The sequence below is a fragment of the Petromyzon marinus genome, chromosome 59, assembly GCF_048934315.1.
Source record: "Petromyzon marinus isolate PM22_M1 ecotype Great Lakes invasive population chromosome 59, UKy_Petmar_22M1.pri1.0, whole genome shotgun sequence".
In the NCBI taxonomy this organism is placed as follows: Eukaryota; Metazoa; Chordata; class Hyperoartia; order Petromyzontiformes; family Petromyzontidae; genus Petromyzon; species Petromyzon marinus.
In genome coordinates this window covers 8243156-8268807 of record NC_133725.1, presented here as the reverse complement: position 1 = coordinate 8268807, position 25652 = coordinate 8243156, and the positions used below count along the sequence as shown (strand labels likewise).

At 52.6% G+C, this 25652-nt stretch overlaps 1 protein-coding gene across 1 annotated transcript; it reads right to left on the bottom strand.

Annotated features, from left to right (window-relative positions):
• Positions 1-12304: 12304 nt before the first annotated feature.
• LOC116955445 (tumor necrosis factor ligand superfamily member 14-like) lies at positions 12305-23810 on the bottom strand. Its single transcript, XM_076052927.1, has 4 exons — positions 23374-23810; positions 19627-19701; positions 17445-17593; positions 12305-12800 (listed from the first exon to the last, which is right to left on the bottom strand). The coding sequence occupies exons 3-4, from the start codon at positions 17505-17507 to the stop codon at positions 12462-12464; spliced, it is 402 nt and encodes a 133-aa protein (XP_075909042.1). The 5' UTR covers positions 17508-17593; positions 19627-19701; positions 23374-23810; the 3' UTR covers positions 12305-12461.
• Between the last annotated feature and the right edge of the window lie 1842 nt (positions 23811-25652).

Below are 25652 nucleotides of genomic sequence, written 5' to 3'. Positions count from 1 at the left end.
TACTTACATAGATACAAATTGACTCAGAGAGCCATATACTCACATAGAGACCCATAGACTCATATAGATACCCATAGACTCATATAGAAACCCATAGACTCACATAGATACAAATTGACTCAGAGAGCCATAGGCTCGCACAGAGACCCATAGACTCACACAGAGACCCATAGACTCACATAGATACAAATTGACTCAGAGAGCCATAGACTCACACAGAGACCCATAGACTCATATAGATACCCATAGACTTATATAGAAACCCATAGACTCACGTAGATACAAATTGACTCAGAGGGCCATAGACTCACACAGAGACCCATAGACTCACACAGAGACCCATAGACTTACATAGATACAAATTGACTCAGAGAGCCATAGACTCACACAGAGACCCATAGACTCATATAGATACCCATAGACTTATATAGAAACCCATAGACTCACATAGATACAAATTGACTCAGAGAGCCATAGACTCACACAGAGACCCATAGACTCACACAGAGACCCATAGACTTACATAGATACAAATTGACTCAGAGAGCCATCGACTCACACAGAGACCCATAGACTCACACAGAGACCCATAGACTAACATAGATACAAATTGACTCAGAGAGCCATCGACTCACACAGAGACCCATAGACTCACACAGAGACCCATAGACTTACATAAATACAAATTGACTCAGAGAGCCATAGACTCACACAGAGACCCATAGACTCACACAGAGACCCATAGACTAACATAGATACAAATTGACTCAGAGACCCATAGACTCACACAGAGACCCATAGACGACCGCTTGTGATTACCATCGAAACGCCGTGATTTGTCTTATTTCATTGTATTTCTACCTACCACGTGACTTTACCCAAAGAACCAAAGAGTCTGGATCCCTGCAATCACGAAATCTTCAAAACAAGATCGTGATTTGCGTGCTCGTCAACACGTGCTCATGGCCAGCGCACCCGGCCGCCCGAGGTTCGATTCCCGCTCAAGGCGACGATCATTACCAGCGATGATTATTTGAGCTGGTCATGGCTCTCTCGCCACGAGGGAGACAAAGACGGTCCGGGCGCGCGCGCGTGCTGGCCACCTCACCCCCCTCGTGTGCCGTGCCGGTCTTCGTCGGTGCTACTCGCTAAAGGGCCGTCCATAAATGACGTCACGCACCTGGAGGGGGGCAGACATTTGTGACGATGGGGGGATGGGTGAGAAATGTGACGTCACATCAAAATGCGCAACTTTAAATAAATATAGAATTGTTATAACAACACTAATTGTAACAACACTAATTGTTATAACAACACTAATTTGTATAACAACACTCCTACAACTTCAGAGTGCAGCGCCACATTAAATACGCACTACAATGACAATAGTTAAAAGCAATTTGAAGCATGTTTTGTGGTTTTGTCGGGCGGGGGGGGGCAGAGCTTTGTGACGTCATATTTGAGGGGGGGGGGTCTGACTTTTTGTGACGCCGTGTGACGAGGGAGGGGGGGAGGGTCAAAAATCGTCCAAAATCGCGTGACGTCATTTATGGACGGCCCCTGTACAGCGCTTGCCCCCACAGTCTGTGAGGGCTACACGGGGGATCTTTGTTTTTGTCAACCCCAAGCTATTGACTGTGTATCCTGTTCTCCTATGTACACATTGCATCATATCACATGATCAGTAGCTACGCCCGGTTAATCTTTAACCCAGCGGCCGTATACAATGCAAAACTGCCCACGCTCAGGTTTCAATTGCAGGGGCTGAGGTCACTCATGGGTTTCGTCATCAGCAGCAGCCATAGTCAATCCACTGCTGGATGAAGGCCAGCTTTCATCCAGCACACGCTCACCTGGAAAACCACCCACTCGCGCAAGCATCCATCCACTCGCTCACTCACCTACGCATCCACTCACCCAATCACTCACCGATTCGTCCACCCACCCGCTGACTTGCTCGCTTACTCGATCACTGACCAGCTCATCAAACTCACCCGATCACTCACCAATTCGTCCACCCACCCGCTGACTCGCTCGCTCACTCGATCACTGACCAGCTCATCAAACTCACCCAATCACTCACCAATTCGTCTACCCACCCGTTGACTCGCTCGCTCACTCGATCACTGACCAGCTCATCCACTCACCCAATCACTCACCAATTCGTCCACCCACCCGCTGACTTGCTCACTTACTCGATCCCTGACCAGCTCATCCACTCACCCAATCACTCACCAATTCGTCCACCCACCCGCTGACTCGCTCACTCACTCGATCACTGACCAGCTCATCAAACTCACCCAATCACTCACCAATTCGTCCACCCACCCGCTGACTCGCTCGCTCACTCGATCACTGACCAGCTCATCCACTCACCCAATCACTCACCAATTCGTCCACCCACCCGCTGACTCGCTCGCTCACTCGGACTGACCAGCTCATCCACTCACCCAATCACTCACCAATTCGTCCACCCACCCGCTGACTCGCTCGCTCACTCGATCACTGACCAGCTCATCCACTCACCCAATCACTCACCAATTCGTCCACCCACCCGCTGACTCGCTCGCTCACTCGATCACTGACCAGCTCATCAAACTCACCCATTCACTCACCAATTCGTCCACCCACCCGCTGACTCGCTCGCTCACTCGGACTGACCCGCTCACTCACTCGATCACTGACCAGCTCATCCACTCACCCAATCACTCACCAACTCAATCGCCCACTCATTCACACACTTGGCTATCGCCCCAAACGTCGTGCGTTCTGTTGTTTTTCATTGTAGGGCCACAGTGCAGTGTTGTCATTGACAGGGAATTCGTTTAGTGTTGTTATTATTATTATTTGTATCTGTGCATCACTGCCCAGTGCAGTAGCAGCATCACCATAACATAAACTGTTCAGACTATTTACACACCGCATTTGCACGACTAGCTTTAGGAGCATGAAATGAGTATGACTCACCATACCCACTTGGTCGCACAGAAACGGTACAATGTTCACACGCAAATATAACGCTACGTGACACAATGTTTGTTCATGGCATGCTGTGTGTCATTTTTTCATTGCTTATGCCTTAAAAGGATGGAAAAATGGGCATTATTCCCCACTAACTTTGCTTTAGTGACCAGGCCTTTACGTGAAGGAATATAACACAAATGCGCACCACGTGTTCTCATTGACAATCGGTGCATTTCAAAATATCACCGTCCTGGTCACAAAAGCAAAGTTTGTGGGGAATAATAGCCATTTTATATACTTTTTAGGCATAAGCAATTACAAAATAACACTCAGTAGCCAGGAACAAAAAAACACATGTTTAGTTTCACAGTGTAATGAGATCCATCCGGTGTGTCTCTCCAGACACACCTAGCGACCCATCGCCAGGTGTGTCTCTCCAGACACACCACTACGACCCATCACCAGGTGTGTCTCTCCAGACACACCTGGTGACCCATCGCCAGGTGTGTCTCTCCAGACACACCTAGCGACCCATCGCCAGGTGTGTCTCTCCAGACACACCTGGTGACCCATCGCCAGGTGTGTCTCTCCAGACACACCTAGCGACCCATCGCCAGGTGTGTCTCTCCAGACACACCACTACGACCCATCGCCAGGTGTGTCTCTCCAGACACACCTGGTGACCCATCACCAGGTGTGTCTCTCCAGACACACCTGGTGACCCATCGCCAGGTGTGTCTCTCCAGACACACCTGGTGACCCATCACCAGGTGTGTCTCTCCAGACACACCTGGTGACCCATCACCAGGTGTGTCTCTCCAGACACACCTGGTGACCCATCGCCAGGTGTGTCTCTCCAGACACACCTGGTGACCCATCACCAGGTGTGTCTCTCCAGACACACCTGGTGACCCATCACCAGGTGTGTCTCTCCAGACACACCTAGCGACCCATCGCCAGGTGTGTCTCTCCAGACACCACTACGACCCATCACCAGGTGTGTCTCTCCAGACACACCTGGTGACCCATCACCAGGTGTGTCTCTCCAGACACCACTACGACCCATCACCAGGTGTGTCTCTCCAGACACACCTGGTGACCCATCACCAGGTGTGTCTCTCCAGACACCACTACGACCCATCACCAGGTGTGTCTCTCCAGACACACCTGGTGACCCATCACCAGGTGTGTCTCTCCAGACACACCTAGCGACCCATCGTCAGGTGTGTCTCTCCAGACACACCTGGTGACCCATCGCCAGGTGTGTCTCTCCAGACACACCTGGCGACCCATCGCCAGGTGTGTCTCTCCAGACACACCTAGCGACCCATCGCCAGGTGTGTCTCTCCAGACACACCTGGCGACCCATCGCCAGGTGTGTCTCTCCAGACACAACTACCACCCATCACCAGGTGTGTCTCTCCAGACACACCTAGCGACCCATCGCCAGGTGTGTCTCTCCAGACACACCACTACGACCCATCGCCAGGTGTGTCTCTCCAGACACACCTGGTGACCCATCACCAGGTGTGTCTCTCCAGACACACCTGGTGACCCATCGCCAGGTGTGTCTCTCCAGACACACCTGGTGACCCATCACCAGGTGTGTCTCTCCAGACACACCTGGTGACCCATCACCAGGTGTGTCTCTCCAGACACACCTGGTGACCCATCGCCAGGTGTGTCTCTCCAGACACACCTGGTGACCCATCACCAGGTGTGTCTCTCCAGACACACCTGGTGACCCATCACCAGGTGTGTCTCTCCAGACACACCTAGCGACCCATCGCCAGGTGTGTCTCTCCAGACACCACTACGACCCATCACCAGGTGTGTCTCTCCAGACACACCTGGTGACCCATCACCAGGTGTGTCTCTCCAGACACACCTGGTGACCCATCACCAGGTGTGTCTCTCCAGACACACCTGGTGACCCATCACCAGGTGTGTCTCTCCAGACACCACTACGACCCATCACCAGGTGTGTCTCTCCAGACACACCTGGTGACCCATCGCCAGGTGTGTCTCTCCAGACACACCTGGTGACCCATCACCAGGTGTGTCTCTCCAGACACACCTGGTGACCCATCACCAGGTGTGTCTCTCCAGACACACCACTACGACCCATCACCAGGTGTGTCTCTCCAGACACACCTAGCGACCCATCACCAGGTGTGTCTCTCCAGACACACCTTGCGACCCATCGCCAGGTGTGTCTCTCCAGACACAACTACCACCCATCACCAGGTGTGTCTCTCCAGACACAACTACCACCCATCACCAGGTGTGTCTCTCCAGACACACCTGGTGACCCATCGCCAGGTGTGTCTCTCCAGACACACCTAGCGACCCATCGCTAGGTGTGTGTCTCCAGACACACCTGGTGACCTATCGCCAGGTGTGTCTCTCCAGACACACCTGGTGACCCATCGCCAGGTGTGTCTCTCCAGACACCACTACGACCCATCGCCAGGTGTGTCTCTCCAGACACACCTGGTGACCCATCGCCAGGTGTGTCTCTCCAGACACCACTACGACCCATCGCCAGGTGTGTCTCTCCAGACACACCTAGCGACCCATCGCCAGGTGTGTCTCTCCAGACACCACTACGACCCATCACCAGGTGTGTCTCTCCAGACACCACTACGACACATCACCAGGTGTGTCTCTCCAGACACACCTGGTGACCCATCACCAGGTGTGTCTCTCCAGACACACCTGGTGACCCATCACCAGGTGTGTCTCTCCAGACACCACTACGACCCATCACCAGGTGTGTCTCCAGACACACCTGGTGACCCATCGCCAGGTGTGTCTCTCCAGACACCACTACGACCCATCGCTAGGTGTGTCTCTCCAGACACACCTGGTGACCCATCGCCAGGTGTGTCTCTCCAGACACACCTAGCGACCCATCACCAGGTGTGTCTCTCCAGACACACCTGGTGACCCATCGCCAGGTGTGTCTCTCCAGACACACCTAGCGACCCATCGCCAGGTGTGTCTCTCCAGACACACCTAGCGACCCATCGCCAGGTGTGTCTCTCCAGACACCACTACGACCCATCGCCAGGTGTGTCTCTCCAGACACACCTAGCGACCCATCACCAGGTGTGTCTCTCCAGACACACCTAGCGACCCATCGCCAGGTGTGTCTCTCCAGACACACCTGGTGACCCATCACCAGGTGTGTCTCTCCAGACACACCTGGTGACCCATCGCCAGGTGTGTCTCTCCAGACACACCTAGCGACCCATCGCCAGGTGTGTCTCTCCAGACACCACTACGACCCATCGCCAGGTGTGTCTCTCCAGACACACCTAGCGACCCATCACCAGGTGTGTCTCTCCAGACACACCTGGTGACCCATCGCCAGGTGTGTCTCTCCAGACACACCTAGCGACCCATCGCCAGGTGTGTCTCTCCAGACACACCTGGTGACCCATCACCAGGTGTGTCTCTCCAGACACCACTACGACCCATCACCAGGTGTGTCTCCAGACACACCTGGTGACCCATCGCCAGGTGTGTCTCTCCAGACACCACTACGACCCATCGCTAGGTGTGTCTCTCCAGACACACCTAGCGACCCATCACCAGGTGTGTCTCTCCAGACACACCTGGTGACCCATCGCCAGGTGTGTCTCTCCAGACACACCTGGTGACCCATCACCAGGTGTGTCTCTCCAGACACACCTGGTGACCCATCACCAGGTGTGTCTCTCCAGACACACCTAGCGACCCATCGCCAGGTGTGTCTCTCCAGACACCACTACGACCCATCACCAGGTGTGTCTCTCCAGACACCACTACGACCCATCACCAGGTGTGTCTCTCCAGACACACCTGGTGACCCATCACCAGGTGTGTCTCTCCAGACACACCTGGTGACCCATCACCAGGTGTGTCTCTCCAGACACACCTGGTGACCCATCACCAGGTGTGTCTCTCCAGACACACCTGGTGACCCATCACCAGGTGTGTCTCTCCAGACACCACTACGACCCATCACCAGGTGTGTCTCCAGACACACCTGGTGACCCATCGCCAGGTGTGTCTCTCCAGACACCACTACGACCCATCGCTAGGTGTGTCTCTCCAGACACACCTGGTGACCCATCGCCAGGTGTGTCTCTCCAGACACCACTACGACCCATCACCAGGTGTGTCTCTCCAGACACACCTAGCGACCCATCGCCAGGTGTGTCTCTGCAGACACACCTGGCGACCCATCACCAGGTGTGTCTCTCCAGACACCACTACGACCCATCGCCAGGTGTGTCTCTCCAGACACACCTAGCGACCCATCACCAGGTGTGTCTCTCCAGACACACCTGGTGACCCATCGCCAGGTGTGTCTTTCCAGACACACCTAGCGACCCATCGCCAGGTGTGTCTCTCCAGACACACCTGGTGACCCATCGCCAGGTGTGTCTCTCCAGACACCACTACGACCCATCGCCAGGTGTGTCTCTCCAGACACACCTAGCGACCCATCACCAGGTGTGTCTCTCCAGACACACCTGGTGACCCATCGCCAGGTGTGTCTCTCCAGACACACCTAGCGACCCATCGCCAGGTGTGTCTCTCCAGACACACCTGGTGACCCATCGCCAGGTGTGTCTCTCCAGACACACCTAGCGACCCATCGCCAGGTGTGTCTCTCCAGACACACCTAGCGACCCATCGCCAGGTGTGTCTCTCCAGACACACCTAGCGACCCATCGCCAGGTGTGTCTCTCCAGACACACCTGGTGACCCATCGCCAGGTGTGTCTCTCCAGACACACCTAGCGACCCATCACCAGGTGTGTCTCTCCAGACACACCTAGCGACCCATCACCAGGTGTGTCTCTCCAGACACACCTAGCGACCCATCGCCAGGTGTGTCTCTCCAGACACACCTGGTGACCCATCGCCAGGTGTGTCTCTCCAGACACACCTAGCGACCCATCGCCAGGTGTGTCTCTCCAGACACACCTGGTGACCCATCACCAGGTGTGTCTCTCCAGACACACCTAGCGACCCATCACCAGGTGTGTCTCTCCAGACACACCTGGTGACCCATCACCAGGTGTGTCTCTCCAGACACACCTGGTGACCCATCACCAGGTGTGTCTCTCCAGACACACCTAGCGACCCATCGCCAGGTGTGTCTCTCCAGACACACCTGGTGACCCATCGCCAGGTGTGTCTCTCCAGACACACCTGGTGACCCATCGCCAGGTGTGTCTCTCCAGACACACCTGGCGACCCATCGCCAGGTGTGTCTCTCCAGACACACCTGGTGACCCATCACCAGGTGTGTCTCTCCAGACACACCTAGCGACCCATCACCAGGTGTGTCTCTCCAGACACACCTAGCGACCCATCACCAGGTGTGTCTCTCCAGACACACCTAGCGACCCATCGCCAGGTGTGTCTCTCCAGACACACCTGGTGACCCATCGCCAGGTGTGTCTCTCCAGACACAACTGGCGACCCATCCCCCTAGGTGCGTGACGTCATTTATGGACGCCTCCCTAAAGCCCCAGTGCCTTGATCCTGCCCTGGCAGGGAGAGTTGGTGGGGCCCTTTGGAGGCGGCTCTCAAAGGGCCGTCCATAAATGACGTCACGCACCTGGGAGGGGGGGGGGGGTCAGACATTTGTGACGATGTGTGACGAGGGGGAGGGGGGGGGGTTTGAGAAATGTGACGTCACATCAAAATGCGCAACTTTAAATAAATACAGACAACACGTTCTACTTAATTAAATAGACTTTTTAATAAATGTTTTCTCCTACAACATCATAGCGCAGCGCCACATTAAATACGCACTACAATGACAATAGTTTTAAGCCATTTGAAGCATGGTTTATTTTTTAAATAGAAATGTTTTTTTGGGGGGGGGGGGGGGCAGAGCTTTGTGACGTCATATTTGAGGGGGGGGGGTCTGACTTTTTGTGACGCCGTGTGACCATGGTGGGGGGGGGAGGTGGGGGTCAAAATCGTTCAAATTCGCGTGACGTCATATATGGACGGCCCCTCTGGCATATGGCCAATCGGTTTCAAAGACAATGCATACATTATCGGGGTCACGTTTGTCTTGCGTGCTTCGCCACAAGTGCTGTGCGTGGCCAACGCAGACTTGATACCTTGCAAAAAGGGAATCTACTCGTTGTTTGAACCTCAACATCGCGTGACGTCATTTATGGACGGCCCCACAAGTCTACGAGGTGTCCGCGCGACTTTGCCCTGGCAATGGAAACCTCGGCAATCTTCACCGCCTTAGCCGTCCACCTCGCAGCGATCACGGCACGCGTAGGCTCCGCCCGATCGCCTCTTCTTGCAATGGCCGCGGGCTACGAGTTGCTTTACCGAATAGCACAAAAGAGCATGGTTCCTTGCGGTCGCGAGAAGCTTCAAATCTAGAATGACGAGTTGCTGCTGCTGCTGCTGCTTGCGAGTAGCAGCAGTGGAGGCGCGCACGGCGCACGCGAGGAGACGGCGTTGGCTGCGTCGAGACACGCCCGGTCAACCGCTGATGAATTTTTTTTAACACGCCGTATCAAGTGGTCAATTTGTTTAGAGGCTGAGTCGACCTAGGGGAGGCCCCGATGAGAGCGGTTCACGTTAGGGGGCCTGTTCGCCCTAACTCGGCTGCGGCGCTGTCCATGACACCACCGCTCCACGCACGGTGGACGACAACAAAGATGAAGATCCACCCCACCCCACCCCCGCCGTATAGCCTCACCATACTGCTGGGGCAAGTGCTGTTAGCGAGTAGCACCTACGTAGCACCGCCGGCGATGTTTAGGCATCGGCACCCGGGCACAACATTTGTGTTGCTAGGGTCGCGAGTTGAACCAGGGGAGGCACGGGGCTGGTGGCCGTGAGCGGGAGTGGCACATCGGGGGTCTCGCCGGGGCGCGCGGCGCGGCGCTAACCGCTGCGCCACCGCTCCCTCGAGGCAGCCGCCGCAGCAGCCCGGGCGCGTGACGGAGGGTGCCGCAGTCATCGTCATCATCATCGTCATCATCATCGTCGTCATCGTCGTCATCATCATCGTCGTCATCGTCGTCGTCATCATCGTCGTCATCATCGTCATCATCATCGTCGTCATCGTCATCATCGTCGTCGTCATCATCGTCATCGTCGTCGTCATCATCATCATCATCGTCGTCGTCATCATCATCGTCGTCATCATCATCGTCGTCATCATCGTCGTCATCGTCGTCGTCATCATCGTCGTCGTCACTGTCAATAAAAACCAAAGAGGACAGCGGAATCTTCGGCAGTGCTTCAGTGGCCACGCGATCAGCAAATCGCCATCAGGAAATCGCTCGGGCAATGCGATTTTGCGTCAGGGGCGTTCGAGCCTCGTGGGGATTTCTCTTCTTCTGTGGGGTTGTTTGATTTGAATAAACAAATCTCAACACAGCCCATAGACTCAACACTGCACCATAGACTCAACACTGCCCATACACTCAACACTGCCCATAGACTCAGCACTGCACCATAGACTCAACACTGCACCATAGACTCAACACTGCACCATAGACTCAACACTACCCATAGACTCAACACTACCCATAGACTCAACACTACCCATAGACTCAACACTACCCATAGACTCAACACTGCCCATAGACTCAATACTGCCCATAGACTCAACACTGCACCATAGACTCAACACTGCCCATAGACTCAACACTACCCATAGACTCAACACTGCCCAGAGACTCAACACTGCCCATAGACTCAACACTACCCATACACTCAACACTGCCCATAGACTCAACACTGCCCATAGACTCAGCACTGCCCATAGACTCAACACTACCCATAGACTCAACACTGCCCATAGACTCAACACTGCCCATAGACTCAACACTACCCATAGACTCAACACTACCCATAGACTCAACACTGCCCATAGACTCAACACTACCCTTAGACTCAACACTACCCATAGACTCAACACTGCCCATAGACTCAACACTACCCATAGACTCAACACTGCCCATAGGCTCAACACTACCCATAGGCTCAACACTACCCATAGACTCAACACTACCCATAGACTCAACACTACCCATACACTCAACACTGCCCATAGACTCAACACTGCCCATAGACTCAACACTGCCCATAGACTCAACACTACCCATAGACTCAACACTACCCATAGACTTAACACTGCACCTCCGATTAGCACGGTTGGCTACGTACGGTCGGAAAGAAGTTCAACATACATACACACGCCACACCACGGATCTCCCGTGTAGAATAGCCGTGATTGTGGCTACACGCCACCAACATCACCCGTGTGTAGAACAAATCAAAATAAACTCAAACTTATATTTAACAAAAAAATATATTTTTTTTTTATTTCGAGGCCGAGGTTGGGTTCGAACCTGCGAACTCGGCGCTCAGATTTCACACGGCGTAGAAACCGGCGCTGGGGTGAGCAATGAATAAATAAATAAATAACCGCACGCGCCCTTCCAGAAACTCCCCTGCGCGGTCAACCACAGCGTTGGTGACCACGTGGTCCGTGATGTCCGGGACGGTGAAATATTTCCCCGTTAACGCATTTCCGAAATGTTACTCGACGATTCTGACCGACGCAATATTCCGCACTCTTTGAATTTACGTGGAAACAAACAGAAAAAAAGCCAATCCCAGTCATTTTATTTTTGTTCCTAACAAACCGAAAACGTATTTTTTTTTGGCACTGTTAATTTTCATACTCGTTGGTTCTTTCGGTAAAGTCACGTAGGTATAAAATAAAATAAATCATGACGTTTCGATCGCAACACAGCTAGTGGAACAGCTGGTTCAGCAGTTCCACTGGTAGATTATATTTTTTTTCCTCCTGAGGATGACCGCTTGTGTTGCGATCGAAACGTCGTGACTTATTTTATTTCATTGTATTCCTACGCGACGTTGCCGAAAGAACCAAAGATTATGGATTCCTGCAGTCACGAAAGCTTCAAATCAAGCGTTCACTCGTGTTTGTTGTTGTTGTTCAGGCAGGGTTTGAGAGGCGTCTGCCTGAGTTATATCCCAGGCAGTGCGTTGTTGACCCTGCCACGCAGGACGTCTCGATGAATGTTCCTGGTGGCTCTCCACCTGGATGTCAGTTAAGCAGGTGGGCACCGGATATCCGGGTGGGCACCGGATATCCAGGTGGGCACCGGACATCCGGGTGGGGGGCGGGGTTGGGGGAAGTGGGAGGTTGTGGGTGGGGGGCGGTTGGGGGGGTGGGCAGCGGGGTTGGGGGGGGTGTTGGGGGACGGGGGGAGGGTTGGGGGGGTTGGGGGGGTTGGGGGTTTGGAGGGGTGTGGGGGTTGGGGGGGTGCTGAGCATCTGCGTGCCAGCGGCTCTGGTGGAGGGCGACCTCCCAATCTTCGACAGCAAACGCCACGGGAGGAGGAGGAGGATGAGGAGGATGAGGAGGAGGATGAGGATGAGCAGGAGGAGGAGCGAGACGAAGGAGGAAGATGGAGGAGGCGGTCAGAGCAAGAACGCCCCGAAGAAGTTCCACTCCCTCTTGTCCGCCACGACGTCGCCGTGGGTCACGTGCACGGCCACCGAGCTGCCGGCCTGCAGGTGGAACACCCCGCCCAGGTGGCTGCTCTGGAACCACGTGGGTCGGGCGCTGGCGGCCGACGCGCAGGGCACCCACGTGGTGCTCATGACCGTGGCGGCACCGCCGCCGCTGCCGCTGCCGGCGGTGGTGTCGGCGGTGGTGGCGGCGGTGGTGGTGGTGGCGGTGGTCACGCGGACAGAGTGGACGACCTCTACGTGTGCTGACTCCCTCACTCGTCCGCACGCCACGTGGTACAGCTGGACCTGTGGGGGGATGCGGTGGTTGATCAACGGGAGAAGTGATGACGACGATGGTGATACTAATAGTAGAGAAAGGACGACTCAGAGAGAGAGAGGACGCCTCAGAGAGAGAGGACGACTCAGAGAGAGAGAGAGAGGACGACTCAGAGAGAGAGAGAGGACGACTCAGAGAGAGAGGACGACTCAGAGAGAGAGAGAGGACGACTCAGAGAGAGAGAGGACGACTCAGAGAGAGAGGACGACTCAGAGAGAGAGAGGATGACTCAGAGAGAGAGCAAGAGGGGACGACTCAGAGAGAGAGGACGACTCAGAGAGAGAGACAGAGAGAGGATGACTCAGAGAGAGAGAGAGGACGACTCAGAGAGAGAGCGAGAGGGGACGACTCAGAGAGAGAGAGAACGACTCAGAGAGAGAGAGAGAGGACGACTCAGAGAGAGAGACAGGGGGCGACTCAGAGAGAGAGAGAGAGAGGACGACTCAGAGAGAGAGAGACAGGGGGCGACTCAGAGAGAGAGAGGACGACTCAGAGAGAGAGACAGGGGGCGACTCAGAGAGAGAGAGAGGACGACTCAGAGAGAGAGACAGGGGGCGACTCAAAGGAGGCGTCAGGGGGCCACGCGGTGGCGAGGAGCCGTCGCTGCTAACGATCCCCCACCAAGCTCTGCGGTCCTCTACGTATGACGGTGTTCGTCGGCGCAATGCATTGCGTATTTAGCCGTGTGCAAGGGAGCAACACTCGATCCCACACAGAGGGAACAGGTGGAGATGACGCTCCTGCTACGCCGCCTTCACCTGGCGAGCCAGGCACGGCTGCCACCTCCGCGGCCCCCCAAGGAAGTGTCGCGACATTCCAGCGGCGATCCAGCAACCCCTTGTGTCACCAGCGCTGGGTTACAGACCAACAGTGGAGCCACCACCACCACCACCAGGCTCATGATGACGATGGCGATGATGTTGATGATGGGGATGATGATGACGATGGTGATGATGTTGATGACAATGGTGATGATGATGACGATGGTGATGATGATGATGACGATGGCGATGATGACGGCGATGGTGACGATGATGATTGAGTTTGACGAGCACAGGCCCAAAGCCCCAAAATGTCAAGTGGCCAGCAACAAACTGCACTCTCAATGTGTACACGTACACGTGTGTGTAGGTGTACACGTACACGTGTGTGTACGCGTATGTACCAGGAGACTGAATCTTTACCCTCGGGGCTCCTCCAGAAACAACAAAAAGCCACTACAGATGGCCACGTGGAATGTTAGAACGCTCACTCCGGAGGAGAGGCTGCCACTCCTCTGTCGGGAGCTGGACCGGTACCGCCTGGATCTCTGTGGTATTCAGGAGGTCCGGTGGACCGGTTCTGGCTCCTGCCACCATGAGGGGTGGACAGTCCTCTACTCGTGGCAGGAGACTACCAAACAACAGGGAGTGGCTCTTCTTCTGAACAAAAGAATGAAGGGGGCGTGGTGGTGAAGTTTGGGAAGCTGTAAGCCCCAGGCTACTTTGGGCTCACCTTCCCATCAACGGAAGGTGAGGAGTGGTGGTCGTGGTTACTTATGCCTCCACCGAAGACGAACATCCGTGGAGGGATGCAGGCAAGGCCGATGAGTCAGATGCCTAATATGACCTCCTGTCACAGGTGCTAGCTAAAGTGGCCCCTCTGGATAGAGTCATCTTGTTGGGTGACTTCAATGCCCGAGTTGGTCATGATGCTGGGTCCTTGTCTTGAGTGATTGGAAGGTATGGGCCAGATCAGTTCAATAACAACGGTAGGAGGTTGATAGATTTTTGTGCAGCCCATGGGCTTGTAATTACCAATACTCTTTTCCGGCATCGGCGCGTCCACACAGCATCATGGATGCATGCCGGGTCCAAGCAAGAACATCTGCTGGACTACATAGTGATGGAACAGCGAATACAGGCCCATGTCCTTGACACCAGGACCTACCGTGGAGCTGAACTGCCCTCTGACCATCGACTTGTCATCTGTATGATGCGCCTGCCATTCTTCCACTCCAGTGGTGGGTCTACACCCAGCACCCCATTCAAATCTAAGGTGGCCTGGTCTCAGCTAGCTGATGAAAGTTGCAAGCGAGAATTTCATCATCGCTTGCGGCTGGGGTTGGCATCGTCCCCCACTCCTCCTGATGTCGAGGCTAAATGTGCGAGGTTTAGGACTGTGACTCAGGCAGCTGGAATGGCTGCTTTGGGTATGTGGTCCAGACCTGGCTGACAGAGGAGGTGTTCAAGCTGGTTGAGAAAATGCGACAGGCCCACTCTCATCGTCTACAGCATCCCATGTCAGAGAATGAGGAGGCTTACCGCAGCCTTCACTCGGAGGGTCGGAGAGCCGGGAAGCGCTGCAAGGATGGGTGGTGGCAGCGGGTTGCTGAGGAGATGGAGTCTGCCTCAATGGCCCACGATCACATATCGCTATTTAACTACATCAAAAAAGTAACCTGCAGCGATACACCTATTACCATCATTAGAGGAAAAAACGGTGATCCAATCCCCAACCGCCAGGAACAAGTTTGCAGATTTTGCTGAGCATTTCTGTGAAGTCCTGGCGAAGGGGAAATCCATCGATATGCAAAGCATCATGGGACAAAGTGGGGATGACCCTGCTGAGGCTGCGGTGCCTCAAATATTGGAAGAAGAAATCACCCCCTGTGAGTGGCTGGCTGAGGTGCCATCTGTTGAGGAAGTACTAAAGGCGATCCAGAGTCTGAGACCAGGAAAGGCACCGGGCAGAGATGATCTCCCAAGCAAAATGCTGAGGGAGGGTGGCGTTTGTGCACAGACTTCCATACATGACATCATGACATCATAGTCTGGACCACTGGACGTGTTCCGCAATATTGTAAGGATGCCCTGGTGGTCCCCCTCTTTAAGAAGGGGGGCCACGCAGACTGTAACAACTACAGGGGCATCTCACTCCTCAGGGAAAGGTCCTGGAAAGGATTATTCAACATCACCTTGCCAGGCACGCTGAGGAGAGGCTTGCGGAGCCCCAATGCGGTTTCAGGAAAAGGCAGTCCTGCACAGATGCCACATTCTCTGTCATTCTGCTACAGCAGAAGTGTAGGCAATTCCAACAAGACCAAACATCTCTGCTTTATTGACTTGGTCAAGGCCTATGATACCATCAGTAGGCCTGGACTCTGGGTTGTTCTTCGTGCTTTCGGAGTAAAACTACTTGGCCGGGAGTCGGAGCCATTCCCCGTTCACCTTGGAGTGCGACAGGCATGTCCACTGGCTCCAACATTATTTAACATCTTTTTTGACCACGTAGTTCGTGAAGACTTTTATGGCTGTACCAGAGGAATTTCTATCTGGTACAGATAAAATGGGAGGCTGATCGATGCCCGGGTGCGGTCAAGGGATGGCTCCCTATTGCTCAACCACGTTATGTATACCGATGATCTGGTAATTGCTGCTCAATCAGAGGAGGAGTTGGAGGCGCTGCTGCTGAAACTGGAGCGTGCAACTCAGAGGTGGGGCCTTACCATCAGCCCCACCAAAACTAAGCACCTGCCTGGGTATTTTCTACCATCGGCACTCCACCCCCACAACTCCCAATCGGTGATGGGGCAGTTGTGGAGAGAGTTTCCCATACTTGGGCAGTGTGTTCATGACTGGCTCCAGTTTGACAGCAGAGGACGCACTCAGAATCAGTCGAGCGGCATTATCTTTTCATCGGTTGCGTAACGCTGTGTGGAAGCTACCTGTTCTGTCGCTCCGCACTAAGCTTCAGGTCTTCTCGGCCATGGTCATTCCCTCCCTTCACTATGCTTGCGAAAGGAGGACCCCCCTAATGGAGCATATTCACTGATTGGAAACATTTAGGCTGGCCTGCCTACGATCCATCCTGGGTTTAACCAGGCTGGATTGTGTGAGGAGCGCACAAATCTTTGTAAAATCTGGGCAAAGTCCCATCGGTGAGCTCCTCCGGCAGGCAAGGCTGCGTTGGCTGGGTCATGTAGCCCGCATGCCCAGCCACCGCATGCCTGAACAGCTTTTGCTTGGTTGGATAGAGGGGGCTAAATGGGCGCGGCACGGGCTAGAGAAGAGATGGAGTGATGTGGTACAATAGGACGTGGAGCTGAGTGGACTTGCCGATGACTGGTACCAGCGGTGTCAAGATTGGCCTTTGTGGAGGAGGCTCGTGAAGGACGCTGCTATTGGGCAGTTGGAGGCAGTCGCCTTTCAACAACAACAATGGAGGGCGGAGGAGCGACGCTCACAACAACGAGCGGAGCGCCGGGTGGCTAAAGCACAGCAGGTTGGCACAGTAGGGGGCACAGGTGGTGCACCAGCCAGTCATCTCAGTCATCTCAGTCAGTCGACCCATGGCACCTGCTGGGTCTGCCCCGTGACCTCCTGCCAGCGGGCGTTCGACACTTCACGTGGCCTCAAGGTGCACATGGCCTGGCACAAGCGTCGTGGTGTGACGTCTCCGCCACATTGTGGCGAATGGCGGTTGTTGTTGTACACGTGTACACGTGTACGTGTGCACGTGTACATGTGTACACGTGTGTGTATGCACAGGTGTACGCGTGCGCACGTTGAACCTCTCGCACGCACCGTACGATAGCCAAGCCGGTGGTGCTGTGGCGCTGAACGTCGGCCCACCTGCGAGAAGACGAAGTAGCTGCCCGCGCGCGGCACGGTGAGGCTGCCGTTGGCGTAGAGCATGCCGCCTCGCAGGCTCGCAACGCTGCCGCCGGCTCCGCCGTCGCCCCAGGCCAGGCGGGAGCGCTGCCGTGCAGCCACGTTCACGTCTAGCGGAGAGAGAGAGAGAGAGATTGAGAGTGTGAAAGAGAGAGAGAGATTGAGAGAGTGTGAGAGAGTGAGAGAGATTGAGAGGGTGAGAGAGTGAGAGAGATTGAGAGAGTGTGAGTGTGAGAGAGTGAGAGAGAGTGTGAGAGAGAGTGTGAGTGTGAGAGAGAGTGTGAGTGAGAGTGAGAGTGTGAGAGAGAGTGTGTGAGAGAGTGAGAGAGAGTGTGAGGGTGTGAGTGTGAGAGAGAGTGTGAGTGTGAGAGAATGTGAGTGTGAGAGAGAGTGTGTGAGAGAGAGTGTGAGTATGAGAGAGTGTGAGAGAGAGTGAGAGTGTGAGAGAGAGTGAGTGTGAGAGAGTGTGTGAGAGAGAGTGTGAGACAGAGTTTGAGTGTGAGAGAGAGTGAGTTTGAGAGAGAGTGAGAGTGTGAGAGAGGGTGTGTGAGAGAGTGAGTGTGAGAGAGTGTGTGAGAGAGAGTGTGAGAGAGAGTGTGAGTGTGAGAGTGTGTGAGTGTGAGAGAGAGTGAGAGTGTGAGAGAGAGTGTGTGAGAGAGTGAGAGAGTGTGAGAGTGTGAGTGTGAGGGAGAGTGTGAGTGTGAGAACTTATGTATGAACTTACAGGTGACACGTGGTGTGTGAACTTACAGGTGACACGTGGTGAGTAAACTTACACGTGAAACCTGGTGTGTGAACTTACAGGTGACACCTGGTGAGTGAACTTACAGGTGACACGTGGTGAGTGAACTTACAGATGACACCTGGTGAGTGAACTTACAGGTGACACGTGGTGAGTGAACTTACACGTGACACCTGGTGAGTGAACTAACAGTGACACCTGGTGAGTGAACTTACAGGTGACACCTGGTGAGTGAACTTACACGTGACACGTGCTGAGTGAACTTACAGGTGATACCTGGTGAGTGAACTTACAGTGACACCTGGTGAGTGAACTTACAGGTGACACGTGGTGAGTGAACTTACACGTGACACGTGGTGTGTGAACTTACAGGTGACACCTGGTAAGTGAACTTACAGGTGACACCTGGTGAGTGAACTTACAGTGACACCTGGTGAGTGAACTTACAGGTGACACGTGGTCAGTGAACTTACACGTGACACCTGGTGATTGAACTTACACGTGATACGTGGTCAGTGAACTTACAGGTGACACCTGGTGCGTGAACTTACAGGTGACACCTGGTAAGTGAACTTACACGTGGTGTGTGAACTTACAGGTGACACCTGGTGAGTGAACTTACAGGTGACACCTGGTGAGTGAACTTACAGGTGACACCTGGTGAGTGAACTTACAGGTGACACCTGGTGGGTGAACTTACACGTGACACGTGGTGTGTGAACTTACAGGTGACACGTGGTGTGTGAACTTACAGGTGACACCTGGTGAGTGAACTTACACGTGACACGTGGTGTGTGAACTTACAGGTGACACCTCGTGAGTGAACTTACACGTGACACGTGGTGTGTGAACTTACACGTGACACCTGGTGAGTGAACTTGCAGGTGACACCTCGTGAGTGAACTTACACGTGACACGTGGTGTGTGAACTTACAGGTGACACCTGGTGAGTCAACTTACAGTGACACCTGGTGAGTGAACTTACAGATGACACCTGGTGGGTGAACTTACACGTGACACCTGGTGTGTGAACTTACAGGTGACACCTGGTGAGTGAACTTACAGGTGACACCTGGTGAGTGAACTTACAGGTGACACCTGGTGGGTGAACTTACACGTGACACGTGGTGTGTGAACTTACAGGTGACACGTGGTGTGTGAACTTACAGGTGACACCTGGTGAGTGAACTTACACGTGACACGTGGTGTGTGAACTTACACGTGGCACGTGCTGAGTGAACTTACACGTGACACGTGCTGAGTGAACTTACACGTGACACGTGCTGAGTGAACTTACAGGTGACACGTGGTGTGTGAACTTACACGTGACACGTGGTGTGTGAACTTACACGTGGCACGTGCTGAGTGAACTTACACGTGACACGTGCTGAGTGAACTTACGTGTGAGATGAGCGGAAGGTCTTTCAGTGTCCCCGTCTGGGCCCCGGGTCGGTGCAGTGCTTGCAAGCCGCTCGTCTGAAGCGAGGAGCAGAGCAGGTAGAGGCATCGTTAACGGCGTGGTGGCTATCGAACAATAATAATGATGACAATAACAATGATAACAATAATATGATGACAATAACAATGATGAGAATAACAATGATAACAATAATAATGATAACAATAATAATGATGACAATAATAATGATGACAATAATAATGATGACAATAATAATGACAATAACAATGATGAGAATAACAATGATGACAATAATAATGATAACAATAATAATGATAACAATAATTATGATGACAATAATAATGATAACAATAACAATGATGACAATAATAATGATGAAAATAATAATAACAATAATAATGATGACAATAATAATGATGACAATAACAATGATGACAATAACAATGATAACAATAATAATGATGACAATAATAATGATAACAATTATAATAATGACAATAATAATGATGACAATAATAATGATAACAATAATAATGATAACAATAATAATGATAACTCCTCTCATCACGATCAGCACGTTGTGACGTATGTACGCTGCGGTGGCTGTGAGATGTTAACTACCTCGCCCGGTATACAGGAGGTCGTGGGTTCGATCCCAACCCTGACGCCTGCTGCTGCTGTATATTTGGAGTTTGCGTGTCTCTCTTTGTCATCATCATCACGGTGGCTAGGAGATGTTAACTACCTCGCCTGGTATACAGGAGGTCGTGGGTTCGATCCCGACCTTGACGCCTGCTGCTGCTGTATATTTGGAATTATCGGTGTTTCTCTAATCATCACGGTGGCTGCGAGATGTTAACTACCTCGCCTGGTATACAGGAGGTCGTGGGTTCGATCCCGACCTTGACGCCTGCTGCTGCTGTATATTTGGAGTTTGCGGTGTCTCTCTAATCATCACGGTGGCTGCGAGATGTTAACTATCTCGCCAGATATACAGGAGGTCGTGGGTTCGATCCAGACCCTGACTCCTGCTGCTGCATATTTGGAGTTTGCGTGTCTCTCTCATCGTCATCATCACGGTGGCTATAATATGTTAACTACCTCGCCAGGTATACAGGACGCCGTGGGTTCGATCACTACCCTGACACCTGCTGCTGCTGTATATTTGGAGTTTGCGTGTCTCTCTCTCTCTCTCTCCGTGGTAGCGAGGATTTTCCCCCGGGCTCCCCGGGTTTCCCCTCCACATTTGGCATCAACATCACGCGCTTAGAGTAATCGGCTGCTGCTTTCAATGTCCACGTGATGATGATGATGCTGGTGGTGGTGATGAGCCACTTCGTAGACCTATCATTCGTGATAGCGAGGTCGCTTCTGAAAAGAAAGCTGAATTGTTCCGTGGCGCCTTAACCTGGTTACACGATAAAGTTTTTGAGTTATTTTTTTGCCAATTTTTATGGTAACATTACAATTAGTAAACACCCCTCAAACCCCCGACCCGACTCCCTCCCAGCGGATGACAGCGAAGTTTCGGGGATGAAAATTCATCGCGGCTAGGGAAATCCCACCCAGCGCCTCGGCGCCTCAGGGCCCTACAACTTTGATTGGTGATGTATCGTCGTCGGCATCATCATTGTAATTCCGTGAGCTATTTAAAAAAGAAAAGTCCCCAATGTACTACTTTATTAAGTCTTCATCTTCATTGATTGATGAGTCATTGCAGAAGTTTAGCAGCAGAGCGTAATAATCTCTCTCCCCCTTCTGCCCGCCGCCACGATGCCTATAAGCCCTTAGGGCCCCTCCATCAATCTCAGAACCGCAATGTTTATGTACGTCTGCTGCAAGAGAAAGCCGATGAGCTATAAAGCTCTGTTTTTTCCCCACAGATGTCCAGTCGGGGCCAGGGGTAAGAACGTCACAACAACAAACAGTCACACACAAAAAAACACGATACTAGTGCATTGTATCAGAATGGTAAACAATTCACACAAACAAAAACACAACACTGAATCATCCACCATCACCACCAGGCAAAGCCCCGCTGGGATGTGAAATTATTTTTCACACGCGACCTGGCCACAAATTATAGCCGCTCAACAAAGTGGCCCATCGTTTGAACATTTGTTAGCAGCAAAACCATCTCAGTCTAACGCTTGGCGGCCTTTCGCGACCAATATTATACATAATAGAGGTTGTTTTGGGGGTGTTAGATCGCATAAATATATAAATGTTGTGTCGTTAAAACCGCCACCACCCGACACAGCCAACTAGTAAGGGTTGTGTCGCGTAAACAGAACGTGGCCAATGCGTCACTAGCACAGCACTAGTGTGTAGAGTAGTGTATAGTAGTGTAGTGTATAGTGTAGTATATAGTGTAGTGTATAGTGTAGTGTATAGTGTAGTGTATAGTGTAGTGTATAGTGTAGTGTATAGTAGTGTATAGTGTAGTGTATAGTAGTGTAGTGTATAGTAGTGTATAGTAGTGTATAGTGTAGTGTATAGTGTAGTGTATCGTAGTGTATAGTGTAGTGTATAGTAGTGTAGTGTATAGTAGTGTATAGTAGTGTAGTGTATAGTAGGTGAGTGTGTAGTAGTGTAGTGTGTAGTAGTGTGTAGTAGTGTAGTGTATAGTAGTGTAGAGTGTAGTGTAATAGTGTAGTGTATAGTAGTGTAGTGTATATAGTAGTGTATAGTGGAGTGTATAGTAGTGTAGTGTATAGGGTAGTGTATAGTGTAGTGTATAGTGTAGTGTAGAGTGTAGTGTATAGTGTAGTGTATAGTAGTGCAGTGTATAGTGTATAGTGTAGTGTTTATAGTCGTGTATAGTGTAGTGTAGAGTGTAGTGTAATAGTGTATAGTAGTGTAGTGTATATAGTAGTGTATAGTGTAGTGTATAGTGTAGTGTATAGTGTAGTGTATAGTGCAGTATATAGTGTAGTGTATAGTGTAGTATATAGTGTAGTGTATAGTGTAGTGTATAGTGTATAGTAGTGTAGTGTATAGTAGTGTAGTGTATAGTGTATAGTAGTGTAGTGTATAGTGTAGTGTATAGTGTAGTGTATAGTAGTGTATAGTGTAGTGTATAGTGTAGTGTAAAGTAGTGTAGTGCGTAGTGTATAGTGTAGTGTATAGTGTAGTGTATAGTGTAGTGTATAGTGTAGTGTATAGTGTAGTGTGTAGTAGTGTAGTTTATATTGTAGTGTATAGTGTAGTGTGTAGTGGTGTAGTGTATAGTGTAGTGTATAGTGTAGTATATAGTAGTGTATAGTGTAGTGTATAGTGTAGTGTATAGTAGTGTAGAGTGTAGTGTATAGTGTAGTGCATAGTGTAGTGTGTATAGTAGTGTAGTGTATAGTTTAGTGTATAGTGGTGTATAGTGTAGTGTATAGTAGTGTATAGTGTAGTGTATAGTGTAGTATATAATAGTGTATAGTGTAGTGTATAGTGTAGTGTATAGTGTAGTGTAGTGTATAGTGTATTATACTAGCACAGTACACCGGTTGTGTGTTGGAGAGCCAAGCCACAACATTTACAATCTAAAGTACGACGATCAATCTCAATCTACTGCTGGATGAAGGCCTCCTCACCCCTCCCCCGTACTTCGCAGGAGGATGAGGGGGGAGGAAGGGGGGGGGGTGTTTGACCATACTTCACCACGCTGGTGATGCGCGGTTCGGATTCCCCTCGACCGGGGTCTCGCGCCTCGCACCGCCGTCGATTCTCACGCTCACCTTCCTGTTCCACGCGGAGCTTCAGTTTCTCGGCCTTCACCAGCTTGCCCAAGGCAGTCTGCGGGTGGATCAAAGAAAGGGAGCGCCGTTAAAGTCCCTGCTGCTGAGACACCCGCGCGTCGAAACCGGTCCGAGAAATTAGTTTTTAGCTGCTGCTGCTGCTGTTGTTGTTGTTCGCTGCTCTTCGCAGTGTTGAGGACGGCGCTCACAAGGACGATCGGCTCGCCGCTGGAGGACGCGCTGCCCCACGGCCTGTCTCGGGGATACTTTTTTTTTACATTTGCCGAATCCGTGCGAAGAAGACGCAGTGGTCGATCTCGCTCAGCGCCGTCCTGCTGGCCAGTCGCTACCCACAACCCCCAGCCAGCCTCGCTGACCCTTGCCTCGGCGGTCAGCGCGAGGTCAACCTCGCCACGGGTCAGTTGCGAGATTCGGCGCCGTTCAGATTCCCGTCTCTCACCACCACCGCCGCCACCCCCCCCACCACCACCACCCACACCACCACCCACACCACCCACACCGCCCCCCCCACCACCCCCACCCACACCACCCACACCACCACCCCACCACCACCACCCCCACCTACACCACCCCCCCTCACCACCACCACCACCCCCACCCACACCACCACCTCCACCACCCACACCACCCACACCGCGCCCTCACACCACCCACACCACCACCCCCACCCCCACCACCCCCACCCACACCACCCACACCACCACCCCCACCACCACCCCCACCCACACCACCACCCCCCCCCCCCCATTCCCCCACCCCCAATCTCCGCGTGCCTCATCCTCGTCTCTCGGTTCAATTGTCAACTCGCGATTTTTCCGTGCTTATCTTGGGGATGGTTTTTTTTTTAAGGTGGGGGTGGGGTGGGGTTCCATTAATTTATAATTCCCTTTCATTTACGCCAATGAAGGCCTCACACTCTGAGCCTCGAAACGAAATCTGCCAAAGCCGGAACAAAACCCGCAAACACGCGCGTCGCGATGCTGGCTCCGTGGTGAAGCTCCTCTTACCTCGTGCAGCTCCTCCATCCCGGCCCTCACCTCCACCCAGGCCACCACCGCGACCCCCACGGCGCACAGCCACGCGCCGGCCAGCAGGCCGGCCAACAGCGTGCAGGGCGCCACGCGTCCACGGCGCATGGCGACACAACGCGGGCACCGCGGGCGGCCGCCGTGCTACGGAGACCGGCGTGCAATGTCACCTGCTGACGCCTCGTGCACCTGTACTGCCTGCACTGCCTCTAGCACCTGTACTGCCTGTACTGCCTGTACTGTCTCTAGCACCTGTACTGCCTCTAGTATCTGTACTGCCTGTAGCACCTGTACTGCCTCTAGCACCTGTACTGCCTCTAGTATCTGTAATGCCTGTACTGCCTCTAGCACCTGTACTGCCTCTAGCACCTGTACTGCCTGTACTGCCTGTAGCACCTGTACTGTCTCTAGCACCTGTACTCTAGCACCTGTACTGCCTGTACTGCCTCTGGCACCTGTACTCTAGCACCTGTACTGCCTGTACTGCCTCTAGCACCTGTACTGCCTCTAGCACCTGTACTGCCTCTAGCACCTGTACTGTCTCTAGTATCTGTACTCTAGCACCTGTACTGCCTCTAGTATCTGTACTGCCTCTAGTATCTGTACTGTCTCTAGCACCTGTACTGCCTCTAGTATCTGTACTGCCTCTAGCACCTGTACTGTCTCTAGTATCTGTACTGCCTCTAGCACCTGTACTGCCTCTAGTATCTGTACTGTCTCTAGTATCTGTACTGTCTCTAGTATCTGTACTCTTGCACCTGTACTGCCTGTACTGCCTCTAGCACCTGTACTGCCTCTAGCACCTGTACTGTCTCTAGCACCTGTACTGTCTCTAGCACCTGTACTGCCTCTAGCACCTGTACTGCCTCTAGCACCTGTACTGTCTCTAGTATCTGTACTGCCTCTAGTATCTGTACTGTCTCTAGCACCTGTACTGTCTCTAGTATCTGCACCTGTACTGCCTCTAGCACCTGTACTGTCTCTAGTATCTGTACTCTAGCACCTGAACTGTCTCTAGTATCTGTACTCTAGAACCTGTACTGCCTCTAGAACCTGTACTGTCTCTAGTATCTGTACTCTAGCACCTGTACTGTCTGTAATATCTGTACTCTAGCACCTGTACTGTCTCTAGTATCTGTACTCCAGCACCTGTACTGCCTCTAGAACCTGTACTGCCCAGATAGAACACCTCTCGACTCTCAGCACGCGATACAGCTCACACAACTCACG

Bases quoted from the DNA above. Each gene is read 5' to 3' on its own strand.
- LOC116955445 (XM_076052927.1), bottom strand. From the start codon at position 17,507: ATGCTCTACGCCAACGGCAGCCTCACCGTGCCGCGCGCGGGCAGCTAC. The intron at 12,801-17,444 runs GTGGGCCGACGT...ATCCCCCCACAG, and splicing joins GCTACTTCGTCTTCTCGCAG to GTCCAGCTGTACCACGTGGC.